Here is a 13,692-nt window from a genome sequence, read left to right on the forward strand (position 1 = left end):
ATGTGCCTAGACACCAGTCTGGCCTGAAGTTCATAGGCTTTGGCTACGCAAGCCTTTAATCACCGGCCTTTGGTGGATGGAGTCATTTTCTTTCCCATGGATGCTGGTTAAAAGGAAAAGAACAGGGATTCCATCTTTTGGAAGGAAGTTGTTTGCTTGATGTACCTACGGAGAGCCCTCCTGACATCCAGATGGTGCCATTTACTCTCTAGAGGGTGAGTAGGCCGTGGATGGAAGTCTGGGAGAATACTCCTGGGCTCTATGGAGCCAGTAGTTTTCTTTAGGAATGAAAGAGGGATCCAGCCATAGTACAATTCTGTCCAGCTGGAAGATGCAAAGATCCCTGCAGACCGATATAGCCTCCAGTTCCAAAATCCTCCTGGTCGAGGTAATGGCCACAACGAAGGCAATCTTGAAAGTCAATAGACAAAGGCTGATAGTCCGCAACGGCTTGAACGATGTAGAGTTGAGGGCTTGCAACACTATGGCCAAGTGGGGTAGCAATGTACCACAGGAGGCCTCAGGTTGGATGCCCCCCTCAGGAAACTGCGTACCCTTGGATAATGAGCAAGGGTATGGCTATCTCCACCTGTCAGAACTGTGGATAAGGTGGCCACCTGCCTGCAGAGAGTGTTGGGGGACAAACCCTTGTCCAACCCCTCCTGCAAGAAGTCCAGGATCTGCAGAATCGATGCTGAGAGAGGATCAATATGCTCAATGTGGCACCATCTGCAAAATGCCACCAGGTGGCATTATATATTCGGATAGTGCGAGGTCTTCTGGCCACCTGGATAGTTTGAATGACCTTCCTGGAAAATTTATCCCTTCTTAGGATGTCCCTTTCAAGTGCCAGATGGCTAACTGGAGCCACTGAGGCTCCAGATGGAGGAGTATCCGCTGGCTGAGGGATATCCTGTTGTCAGGAATTCTCCAGGGCAGGATACTAAGAGGTTGACCAGGTCTGCGTACCAGGGGTATCTGGGCCAATGAAGAGCAATGAGAAGAACCTCCGCTCTCTCTACTAGCACCTTCCGGATGACCCTCAGGATGAGGGGAAGGGGAGGCGTGCAACAATCCCTGAGGCCACGGGCTGTGGAGAGTGTTGACTCCCTCTGCCCCGGCACCGCAAACCTGGCAAAAAACATCGGTAGTTGAGTGTTTGTCGGATGAGTGAACAAGTCCACCGTCAGTTGTCCGAATCTCCGGGACAGGTCCTTGAACAGGTCTGGGTGAAGGTGCCATTCTGAATGGTCCATGGTGGACCTGCTCAACGAATCTGCCTGCACGTTCATGAGCCCGGATATATGCTCCGTCCCGATGGAAAGGGTGTGCATCTCCGCCCATAGACCCAGTCTCTCTGCTTCGAGCATTAGGGACCTGAAGTGGGTGCCCCCCTGGTGGTTGAGACGGGCCTTTCTGGCCACGTTGTCGGTGAGGATCAGGACGTGGCGGCCTGCTACCAGTTCCTGGAAATGCCAAAGTACTAGGTGGGCGGCCAAGAGCTCCAACCAGTTTATATTGTTCAACAGCTCCTGTGGGCTCCATTGTTCCTGAGCCACCTGAGTCTGGGTATGAGCACCCCACCCGAAGAGACTGGCATGGGATGTTATTGTGATGCGGTCTGGTTCTCTGAACAAACACCCTTTTGCAGAGCAGGGGATGTCCACCAGTTTAGTGAGAGAAGCACCTTCGGTGGCACCCGAACCCTGCTGTTGAAAAGCTGCTGCTGCCGGTCTGCTGGTATGGGAGCAGAAACCACTGCATGGTCCACGGTTTCAGCCATGCCCAGGTAATGATGTCTATGCAGGAAATCATTTTCCCCAAGAGTTGGGAAAGAACCGTCAAAGGTACTGACCCTGTGTCTGAAGTTGGTTCACTAGTGACCAGATGCTGAAGTGCCATTCCTGGGAGAGGTAGACCTTGCAGGTCTCGGTATTTATCCCTGCCGCCAGATGGAGAAGACTGGTGGAGGGCAGATGACTCTTTTTCAGGTTCACTGAAAATCCCTGTTGTTGAAGGGTCTGAATTGTTATGTGAAGATCTCAACTTGCCTGAAGCGGAGACGATGACAGGATCAATATGTCATCAAGGTAGCAATGAATTCTCACAGGCAACGCCCTGAGGCAAGCTGCTACAGCTGCCAGAAGCTTTGTGAAGGTCCTGGGGGGCGATGACAGGCCAAATGGCAAAGCCCTGTACTGGTAATGGTGCCTGCGAAGTAAAACCCCAGGAACCTTTTGTGGGACAGACGGATGGCACATGAAGGTAGGCCTCCTTGATATCCACAGATGTTAGCAGGTCTCCCTGTCGAATGCATCCCAAGATGGATTGTAGGGATTGCATTTTGAAGCATTTGTACCCCAAGTGGATGTTGAGCTTTTTCAAAACTAGAATGGTTCTCCACCACTACCACCCTCGAGCTCTTTGGGACTAGGAAGAGGATTGAATAAAATCTTAGTCCCTCCTGACCTGATGGAATCGTCTCGATAGCAAGGATGTCCAACAGACGCTGGATCTTGGTGTCCATAAAATCCTCTTGACCTGGTACTTGGGAACGGGGCATCTGATGAAATGTCTCAGAGGGCTCGTAAGAAACTCTAGTGTGAGTCCTATCCTCACTGTCTGTAACACCAGGCATCTGTGGTGGTCGCTTCCCATTGGCTTGCAAAATATTTTAACCAACCACCAATGAGTAAGAACTGTTTGAGTCACTTTGATCTGTGAAAGGGCCGGTTACCAGACCCTCAAAATGGCCACCTGGTCTGAGGTTGTTGCTGCCTACCTCTGTCCCTGAACCCAGATCTGTCCTGTGGTCGGTCGGGCCGCTGTGAGAAGGTCTGCTGGTATTGGGAGGCAGTGAAACTAGGTTCTGCCGCCTGAAAGGGCTGCCTATGAAAATAAGTCTGAGCTCTGTGGTCCACTCGTCTATGTATGTATGGTAGCACCTTTCTTTTGTCCCTATTCTCGACTAAGATAAGGTCTAGTGACTCTCCGAATAGATTTGCCTCCCTTAAAGGGGGCTGCAGCTCAGCACCATTTGGAGTGTATGTCAGCCTGCCAGTGGCAGAGTCAAAGGAGGCGTCGGGAAGTCACATTAGACGCCATAGCCCTAGATGCAAACTTAGCCGCATTAAAGGTTATGTTGGAAGAAAATTCCACAGCTGCTACCAACTTGTTTATGTCTTGGTGCAACTGTATGTCTTCAGGGGATATTCTGGCCTGAAACTGGCGAAGCCAGATCAAGGAAGGCCTATTAAAAAAGGATGCAGCATTACTGCTTGTATTGCCCAGGTGGCAGCCTGATGCGTCTTGCGGAGCGTCATTTCCGCTTTACGGTCCTCTGTCCTCAAATCCTCCGATACATCTGAGGGTACAATCACAGAAGAGGCCAAGGTGGCCACCAGAGCATCTACTGTTGGGATCTGCAGGAGTTCCTCTAGGTCCAGACTAGAACTGTAGAGCCCTGGTCATTGTTGCTGGGGGGGGGTGGACCCAGGCTGGTTCCATTGCCGCTGAATGACATCCACGAACCATTTCGGGGATGGTATAACTTCCTGTTTAGGGACAGGTTCAGAAACCAGCCGTTCAGTGGGATCCAGACCCAAGGATGCCTCAGCTGGGGCATCTCACCCTCCCATATTGGCTGTTGTTTTGGCCTTGTATAAAAGTGACTTAAACAATGCAGGCTGGAAAAGTCCAGAGAAGGCGAGTCTATCTGGGGCCAGACCATTGTCGTCCGAAAACTCCTGGTCATCTACGTCTTCCTCTTTCCTGAGCGAGTCCTCGCTGCGCAGGGAGGGCTGTGGAGGAGGAGGTCCCTGCAAGGGAGCTGAAAAGGCCCTAGGCATGGCCTGCAGAAGGTAAGGTTGTCCTCTCCGTTGCAATTCTGACTCTACCCTCTCTGATATGGCTGCAGAAATTAAGTCATGTATCTCCCGTGGTAAACTCATACCTTGGTTGTCCTGTGAGTGGAGCCCTCTGAAGTAGGCGTAAAGGTGGCCTCAGGTGTTGAGCGTCTGCTGTGGAGACAGGCTCCAGGCCTACAATCGATAAGCAGGATAGGGGAGCAGGGCCTGGCCCATAATCTGCTGCTGGAAGGCAGCGTCCCTATCTGCGGCAGCAGAGGCTGATTGGGACCTTAAGGTTCTGGCCCTGCATCTGTCAGAGGCTCCTCTTGTGGTGGATATGCCCACCCTGGCACCAGATGCCTACACAGATGGCGATTGCCTGGGGGAGAGTTCTGCTCCAATACTGCTGCCTGAGACAGTGATCCGCCATTTCGCACCCCTACCAACTATTTGGGCCCCCTTGCTAAGACTGAGGTCTGTAAGAGCAGGCCCAGCAGGAAGAAGTAGGTGGAATAGACCTCTGATGTCCAGAAGGCCTGCGCACTCACTGCGATGGCGCCGTTCAAAAATGGCACAAAACTGCATGGAATACTCAGTCACTGAAGCGAAGTCCTCGGAGTGTGACCCAAGCGATCAGGCAGGGACCCCGGATCCGGTGTCATTTGGGAAAGTCGGTGGGCTGAACACATGCCCGGCAACGGTATTGGAGGAGTTAGGCCTCGTAGTGATCAAATTCAAATGGAAAAATGGCACAAGAGTGGCAAACCGACTCTCCTGGCACCGGAAAAATAGCCACGGTGTTCCGAGGACAGCCTAAGTGATCAGGCAGTAGCTCCGGGCTGCCTAGGTCCCTGGGAGTTGAAAGACGTGGTGATGGTTCTTGCCGGTGGACTGGGGAAACCAGTACATACACTGGCAGTCGGGAGAACCATGCGACAACGGCCTCCCCAATTGTGTCAGCTCCCCTTGAGAGAAAACGAATAGCTGCTAATTTAGGAGAATCCAAGCTTGTGAAAAGTATTTTGCTTTGGCTGAGCTTGAGAAATGATAATCGCGTCTCTCTAGGCTAGACTGAGTTGAGCAGAAGAGGCGTGGTCAAGACTTTTTTTCTAACTCAGCCTTTGGGCAAATAGGCAGAAGTTAACCCATGCTTGGATTCTCCAAGCAGCGCACAGAAGGGAATAGCCATCTTGCTGAAATCATGGTTAGAACCATCAAGAGGACAATGGTTTTGCATGCTTTTCTAATCACTTATGGAAATTGCTTCTTAACTGTATTTTAGGTATTGGGAACATTTTGGATCATTGTTTTAAAGTACCAGATGAGTTTCCTTCAATTTTTAATGAAAGACATTTGAAATACAGGCAGTCCTCAACCATAATTGAGCACAAAATTTCTATTGCTAAGTAAGATAGTTAGTTTTGCTCCATTTTATAACCTTCTTTGCCATAATTGTTAAGTGAATCACTGCAGTTAAGTTAGTAGCACAGTTGTTAAGTGAAACTGGCTTCCCCATTAACTTTGCTTGTTAGAAGATTGCAAAAAGTGATTAATAAAATAATAATAATAATAATAATAATAATAATAATAATAATAATAATAATAATAATAATAATAACAACAATAACAATAACAATAATAATTTCAGTGGCACAAATGATCCACTGGAATTTGTGCAAAAATTATAATATTAAAACAGCAACAAACTGGTGGGAACATAAGCCTGAAAAAGTCATCGAGAGTCAGATGGTCAAGATCTTGTGGGATTTTCGCATACAAACGGATAAAATACTGGCGCATAATACACCAGACATCACACTGGTTGAGAAAAATAAGGTTACAATCATAGACATCGCAATACCAGGTGATAGCAGGGTCGCCGAGAAGGAATATGAAAAAATCACAAAATACCAGGACTTAAAAATCGAAATCCAACGATTATGGCACAAACCAGCAGTGGTAATTCCAGTGGTAATCGGCACACTGGGTGCTATTCCAAAAGCACTGGAATTACATTTAAAACAGTTAAAAATTGACAAAATCACCATCAGTCAAATGCAAAAGGCTGCACTGCTTGGATCTGCACGTATATTACGAAAATATGTTACGACGTCCTAGGCCCCTGGGTGGGGCCTGACTAGTAATTAATGCCAAATCCGGCGAAACAACTGGCCGCTGTGATACACTTCTGATAATAATAATAATAATAATAATTAATAATAATAATAATAAAATTTATTTCTTAGCCGCACCCTCTCCCGAAGGACTCGGGGCGGCGTACAATAAAAAACACATAAAATACAATATGGACAATACACACACAAAATAAATGAATACGTGTACATGGAGGAGGTAGGCAGATGAATAAAGACAATTAAAAACACAATTTAAAATCCCCTAATAAAATTCCAAAAACCACAAAATTAAAAAACCCGTCAGGAGCAGTGTGAACGAACTATGGTTGAGCCAGGCCAGCTACTTGGAATAGGTGGGTCTTGAGCTTTATCCGGAAGGCGCGGAGGTCAGAGGTGGTCCTAATATCCGGGGGAAGGTCATTCCACAGGGCTGGGCCCGCTACAGAGAAGGCTCTGCTCCTAGACGCCGCCCCCCCGACATTGTCTGGTGGACGGCAATTGGAGGAGTCCCTCTCTGTGCGAGCGAATTGGTCGCAGGGATGTATGGGGCAGGATACGATCCCGCAAGTAGCTAGGTCCTGAGCCATGGAGCGCTTTAAAGATCGTTATCAAGACCTTGAAACGCACCCGGTAGACCACAGGGAGCCAGTGCAGCTCGCGCAGGAAAGGTGTCACATGGGAGTACCTTGTACTCCCCATAATTACCCGCGCGGCCACGTTCTGGACCAACTGTAGTCTCCGAGTGCATTTCAAGGGAAGCCCCATGTAGAGAGCGTTACAGTAGTCCAGGCGAGACGTCACCAGCGCATGAGTGACTGTGCGCAAGGCATCCCGGTCCAATAGGGGGCGCAATTGGCACACCAGGCGAACCTGGTGGAACGCCCCCCTTGCCACGGCCGTCACATGGTCATCCATGGACAGCCGAGCATCCAGGAGGACGCCCAAATTGCGCGCCCGTTCCACCGGGGCAAGTTGTACGCCCCCGATGGCCAGAGATGGAATTAACTGGTTGAACCGGGGGGCCGGAACCCACAGCCACTCCGTCTTGGAGGGGTTGAGCTTGAGTCGGTTGTCATCCATCCAGACCCGTACGGCTTCCACACACCGGGACATCACTTCGACGGCCTCGTTGGGGTGGTTCGGGGTGAAGATGTACAGCTGAGTATCATCAGCGTACAGATGGTATCCCACCCCGAAACCACGGATGATCTCACCCAGCGGCTTCATATGTGTTGAACAGGAGCGGCGAGAGAACCGACCCCTGTGGCACCCCACAGGTAAGGGGGCTTAGAGTCGACCTCTGCTCCCCTGTCAACACATGTTGCGTCCGGCCGGAAAGGTAGTAGCCGAACCACCGTAAAACGGTGCCCCCGACCCCCAACCCCTCCAGTCGGTGCAACAAGATACCATGGTCGATGGTATCAAAAGCCGCCGAGAGGTCTAATAGGACCAGGATAGAGGAACAACCCCTATCTCTGGCCCTCCAGAGATCATCCAGCAACGCGACCAAGGCCGTCACCGTGCTGTGCCCAGGGCGAAAGCCGGACTGGGGCGGGTCTAGATAATCATTTTCCTCCAGATGTCGTGGAAACTGATAAGCCACCACACTCTCTACAACCTTCGCTAGAAAGGGAAGGTTGGAGACAGGACGATAATTGGCCAGCTCCGTAGGGTCCAGTGAAGGCTTCTTGAGCAAGGGTCTCACCACCGCCTCTTTCAAGGCGGCTGGAAGAGACCCCTCACCCAGCGAAGCGTTCACTAGGCCCAGGAGCCAGTCACGTGTAACCTCCCAGGATGCCAGTACAAGCCAGGAGGGACACGGGTCCAGTAAACATGTGGTAGGTCGCAGTCGTCCACGCACTCTGTCCAAATCCTCGATGGCAACCAAGTAAAACTCCTCCCAGATTGGCCTCTCAAGACTCGCCACAGACGCCTCTACAGGGCCACTGAAAGGGACCCAATCCTTCCGGATTTGAGCGATTTTATCCTGCAGATATTTCCCAAATTCCTCTGCTCTGCCCTGTAAAGGGGCCTCCCGTGGCCTCTGAAATAGGAGGGAGCGGGACACCCGAAACAGGGCGGCAGGGCAGTTCTTTGCGGATGCAATGAGAGTGGCACAATATTGACGTTTGGCCACTCTCAATGCCACAAGGTACGTCCTTAAATGGGCTCGTACCTGTGTCCGGTCAAATTTGGAGCGGGAGGATCTCCAACGACTCTCTAGGCATCTCTTGCGGCGCTTCATCACCCTTAGCTCCTCGGTAAACCAAGGGGCCAGGGTGGAGCGTTGCCGCCAGAGAGGCCGCAAAGGCGCCACCCGGTTCAAGGCCCCGGTAGTTGCATTGTTCCACGCGACCACCAGGTCCTCTACCCGAGGGCGGGTCAGGGCCGCAGAAGGTGGCCCAAGCTCCATCTGGAACCTCTCTGGTTCCATCAGGCGCCTGGGGCGGAACCATCTAGTATTTTCCGGTTCCGCCTCCCCGCAGCGGGGGGTAGCACCAGGGAAGTCAAGTCGGAGGAGTGAGTGGTCTGACCATGACAGGGGAGTGATGGTTAAGTCCCCTCCTCCCAGATCACTCAACCACTGGCCAGAGACAAAAACAAGGTCCAAGGTGTGACCTCCCTCGTGTGTCGGGCCCTGAATCAATTGCGTCAGGTCCATGGCTGTCATGGAGGCCATGAACTCCCGAACCCCCTTGGATGCTTCTCCCACAGATGGCAGGTTAAAGTCCCCCATCACTAAAAGTTTGGGGGTGTCAACCGCCACCGATGCGATCAGCTCGAGGAGTTCGGGCAGGGCCGCTGATGTATAGCGAGGAGCCAGGTATACTATCAGCAGGCCCAACTGTCTCCCAGGGCCCCATTTCACAACAAGGGATTCACATCCGGATGTCTGTGGCACAGTGGACTCCCTCGGCTCTAAGTCCTCCCGAATAATCACTGCTACCCCACCGCCCCTTCCCTGGGCACGGGGCTGGTGAAATGCTCGATAACCTGGCGGGCACATTTCCACAAGGGGTAAACCTCCCTCGTGGCCCAACCAGGTCTCTGTTATTCCCGCGAGGTCCGGCTCCCCCTCCAAAATTAGATCGTGAATGAGGGGGGCCTTATTAACGACGGACCTCGCATTGCATAGCACCAGCCTCAGGCCCTGGGTCTGAAGCTCCTGACCACCTAGAACGCGGGGGTTGGTACATGCGACCGGGTGTAACCAGCACCCACGGTCTCCCAACCGACTGCGAGTTTTTAATTACATGACACTGACTACTGCAACTGTCAATAAATGAATGCCAGTTGCCAACCATCTAAACTTTGATCATATGACTGTGGGGCTGCTACAACGATCATGTGAAAAAGTTATATCACTTTTTTCAATGCTGTTATAACGTCTAACAGTCACAGAACGAATGGTTTTAAGGGGAAAACTACCTGTTCAAGTTTAAAGACTTAATTATTTTGGAATCAGCAAAGGACTGATTAGAACTTTGATTCTAGAACGTTAAAAGTGGGCTACAGTTCCAGATAGATTTGAAATAAGATTTTGGTATTAATAATAAGACTTCTTCCCATGAGAAAATGCTTTTGTTTTGAATTCTCTTAAAAAAACATAATAGGATGAGACTATGAAGGTTAGATACTAGAGAAAATCAGAAGTACCTAAAATTACAATTAAAGGAGAATACGGATATTTTAATTACTAATTCAGAATGAACAAAATATTTTAACATTGGAAAATATTGAAGGTTTTTTAAATGTAGTTAATTTTAAGAGTGTCTACCTCCATTGATGGACTGCTTCAAAGAGGTTATGAAACAGGATCAAATTTTACCTGACAAGATTGAGATTGATCTCAAAATGGATTTTAAAAGATAGGCTACAAAAATTATATGGATAATGATGTCACATGGACATACAAAAGAAATCATCTTAAGAATTAAGAAGGATGTACAAACAACAAAACAACAATGACCTGGATAATTTTCCTATATTGGATTTTTAAAAGAGGCTAGTTAAAACTTTGCAGAATTTGGGGAAAAGAGACAAAGAAAAAATGAAAAGAATTCAACTTCTAGAACATTATTTGAAGGGACTGTAGATCATTAAAAGTAAAAGGAAATTGATTTATTTGATCAAGGTTTGAATACATATCCCTATGTAACCTGTAATGGGCTTTAGCTAATCAGGGCTGAAACAAGATTTTAAGGATTTTTATTAAATAAATAAGGGGGTATGGAAAGAAGAGATCATTTGTTGTATTTTAAGATAGGGTGAAAGTTATTAAAATAGTTTATACTTGTGATGAACAGGAAACTGATTTATTTATATATTACTTTTCTTGTTATTTTTCCCGTTTTTTTCTTTTATGTACCTTTTATTTTTTTAAGTTTGTATTAGTTTTAATAAAAAAAACTTTAACTTTTAATAAAACTAACTATAAAAGGGAATCTAAATACTTGCATGTTGAAGGTTTGTTGCTTCTAATAAATAGGGGATTAATATTTGTATCTTAAAGTTACTATTCTTTCTTTAGCTGTCCATATAGTACCAGGAATAGTACTAGGTTCTTTTGAAAGGGGCAGCAACTGGGCCACTTCTAGAAAAATATAAATACAAATGAATGGAGAATAAGATCTTTAGCAAGATATTGATGACCAATTTTAAATAGCGTATGATGAAATATAACTCTTTAAATTTCGTTTGAATAAATGGGGATTGAAAATACCTTGGATCAAGATTGGCCATGCAATTAAAGTCTCATCTTTTAAAAAACACACTGATAATGTTTCAAATTAAAAAGGGGGAAGGGCCTCAATTGTTCAGCTAAAGCCACCATATTTAACCCACTGTGGAACATCCCCTATCTTGAGCACCCCATGGTTGGGAATATGTAGTCTTACTTAACAATAACATTATTGTTATGTACTCTTACTTAACATAACATTATTAGTTATGATATCTTTCTAGTTCAGCCATTTAACCTATATACATTATGTTATAGTGTTTCTGTTCCTACTTGGATAGCAGATTACAAAAAGGGTGGTTTACTCTGTGATAGTTATGTATCAGAATTCCTCATTCCATATTATCATCTGAGCTATTTAACATCTGTAGGAACCATAGGATAATATGCAGTACAGGAAAATGAGTGAAGATTTAATTAATATTCATACAAAACCAAGACAATGGGCAAGATATATGACTTACTGGAACAGAACATGAGCAGAGTAATTAACTGAATAAAGTCCAGTAACTAGTCAATCCTGACAAGTTATAGCAGCATTGTCATCAAGTGGTCAATTTCTCTAGCTCAGATATTTGATTTGAAGGTGATACATCTCTTGAACATCAAATAAATCAGAAGCATCCCTAACTGAAAAGAGAGGGCGAGAGAGACCCTGGTTTAATTTAGTCATGTTCTGGTAATCTCCCAGTAGGTAGCTATAACTTGTGATGTACAGGTTAACATATAAAAATGTCTTGGAAATTTCCAACAGTTTTTAGTATGATAGACAGCTCAATTTAAATTACAGTATTTAAAAAGCAATCTCCTTGAATATGTTCTTCATAAATTCTAGGTTCCTACAACAATTCGCCATCATGGCCAAACCCCAAATTTCAATACATTTGTAAAACACCAAACTGGAAAAGCTTTCCAATCCGTAAAAAGAGGTTTTTCTCCAGGGTTCTTGTTGAATGAAACTTGGTGAGAATCACCAGAAAAAAACATTTCAAGATGCAATCTTTTTAGAATGTCCAATGAAGACTGTGCAGACAACCAAAAACAATCGTCAGGAATTAGCTTCCATGTTTTATAGTTCAGACCTGAGAATTTTAAATGCCTGTACCTTGCTATAGGAATATTTTATTTTTTAAAAAAATCATGAGATATTTAATTCTTTATTCAATTATGACTGCCCATTTCACCAAGCAACTCTGGGCACTTTGAATGACTGTTCAGTTTAAATGCAGACGTTAAGTAAATGTGTTATCAGAGTGCTTCTTTGAATTGAACTTGTCTCCTTTATAAAAGTGCATGCTTATTTTTTTAAATTAATTTCCTAACAAAATAAAACATTCTTGACTATCAATTTTTTAAAACCTTTGATGAAAAAAAATTGTGGAAGAGATAAGGTATAAAATATTGTTCATATTTCCTGCATAGATGTGTTTCATGTTTTCTTTTGTGTATTTTGTATGCACATAAATCACACCGGAGTCACGCTCAAACCAAAGGAGAATTTACCTTCACCTACCCAAATATTTAAAAATTCCTCCGTCACCTAATAAAGAGCTGGAACTCCTAACGATATCGAGACTATTGGCCTTAGGATCACTTTCGGCAGAATAAAAAGACGGTTGCAAAAACAAAGCGAAAGGCTAGCGCCTCTAACTTACAGGGCGCAGAGAAAGGCAGCACAAGGCAGAAGCCTCGACTCTCCGCTGCCCGAGAAGAACCGCGGCTCCTTCCCTCCACCCCACCCTCAACCGCCTTCCGCTGCCGTTAGGGGGCGCGTGCACAGGAGGGCCGTTTCTTTAGCCCCAGCTGAGGGCCCCTCCCACTTCGCGGGGAGGGGGGTATACAGAAGCGCCTCAAGAAATGGCGTGGAGGGGAGAGAAAACGGGAAGAAGGGGCGTGGCACCTTTCTTGCTCGAGAGTGCTAGGGAGGAGCGGCGGCGGCGGCGGCGGCGGCGGCAACGTTCCCGAGCGCTTGCGTATTTTGGCGGGAAAGCGACGTCAAAATCATTCGTGCCTCTGAGTCTGAAGTGATTTCTCGCCCTTTCCCCACGTCGTCAACTTTCCACCCCAAAGAAGAGTTGCTGCTTCCCTCCCCGTCCGATCCTAGGGCCCATTTCAAGCCTAAAGCACGCCTTTCCCTCAGGAAACCCCCTGTGGGCCAAGCCCGGCCCTAGGCGGCGCGAACTCTGTTCGATGGGGTCGGAGTGTCCTTTGAACGCTGCAAGGTTTCGTACTAACCGAGGAATCGGGCTCCATCGTTCGCTTCACACGTACATACACGGCACGCCTCAAGTTCTGGGCAGCACGTTTCCCGCACGCAGCTCTCCTTCTCACGCAGCTGCCGCGCCTCCGTTACTAAGGGGCAAGGCACGGCAAACGGGGTGGGCGGGCGCGACAAGTTTTCTACAGGTGCAGTGGCCCCTCGCTGGGCCAAGAGGTGGGGCTGAAGGAAAAGGCTTGTAGCTTACGTTTAGGCTGGCATCCGGAACTCTAAAAGTGAGGTGGGCGGGAGGGAAGTTTAATGTCTATCTCTTATTGATCCCTTCCTGTGTAGGGTGCGCCTTTGGACCTCTTGAATAATTTCAAGGGTTTTTTTTTTAGACAAAACCCGTCATTTAAAAAACATCTGTGTTAAATAATAGTTATGTAAACTTTTGGTGGTATGTATATTGGTATGGAATATGATTTATTGGAGTATGAGTTTTTTAGTTTCCAATTTTATAATGCTTTATTCACACAATCCTTAATTACAGCAAATTCACATTTTTGAATGTTCTTTAAATTCACATCTGAGCCATTAAGAATAGAGTGGCACACAAATGTTATAACTGAATAAATAAATAAATTTCATGTTGGTTTGACATCCTCCTATTAACTGAGGAAATAAATTATTTATATTACTGAATTTGATCAAATGGTAATTTATGTCCGTGACCATTGTCACTCTTACTCACCTCACAAATCCATGGTT

At 46.8% G+C, this 13,692-nt stretch overlaps 1 protein-coding gene across 3 annotated transcripts in view; it reads right to left on the reverse strand.

Annotated features, from left to right (window-relative positions):
* The window catches only part of BOLL (boule homolog, RNA binding protein), a 68,693-nt gene extending 55,651 nt beyond the window's left edge, over window positions 1-13,042 (reverse strand). The window contains exon 1 of one of the 3 annotated variants that reach the window (XM_081934352.1): window positions 12,960-13,042. In XM_081934352.1, coding sequence (XP_081790478.1) covers window positions 12,960-12,977 — 18 coding nt within the window. In that variant the 5' untranslated portion in view covers window positions 12,978-13,042. Of the gene's footprint in view, window positions 1-12,379; window positions 12,440-12,959 lie in introns of those variants that run through there. The other 2 variants (XM_081934354.1, XM_081934353.1) reach the window with 2 other exon arrangements.
* Window positions 13,043-13,692: the final 650 nt, after the last annotated feature.

Source organism: Natrix helvetica, assembly GCF_964273705.1.
Source record: "Natrix helvetica genome assembly, chromosome: 1".
NCBI classification, from domain to species: Eukaryota; Metazoa; Chordata; class Lepidosauria; order Squamata; family Natricidae; genus Natrix; species Natrix helvetica.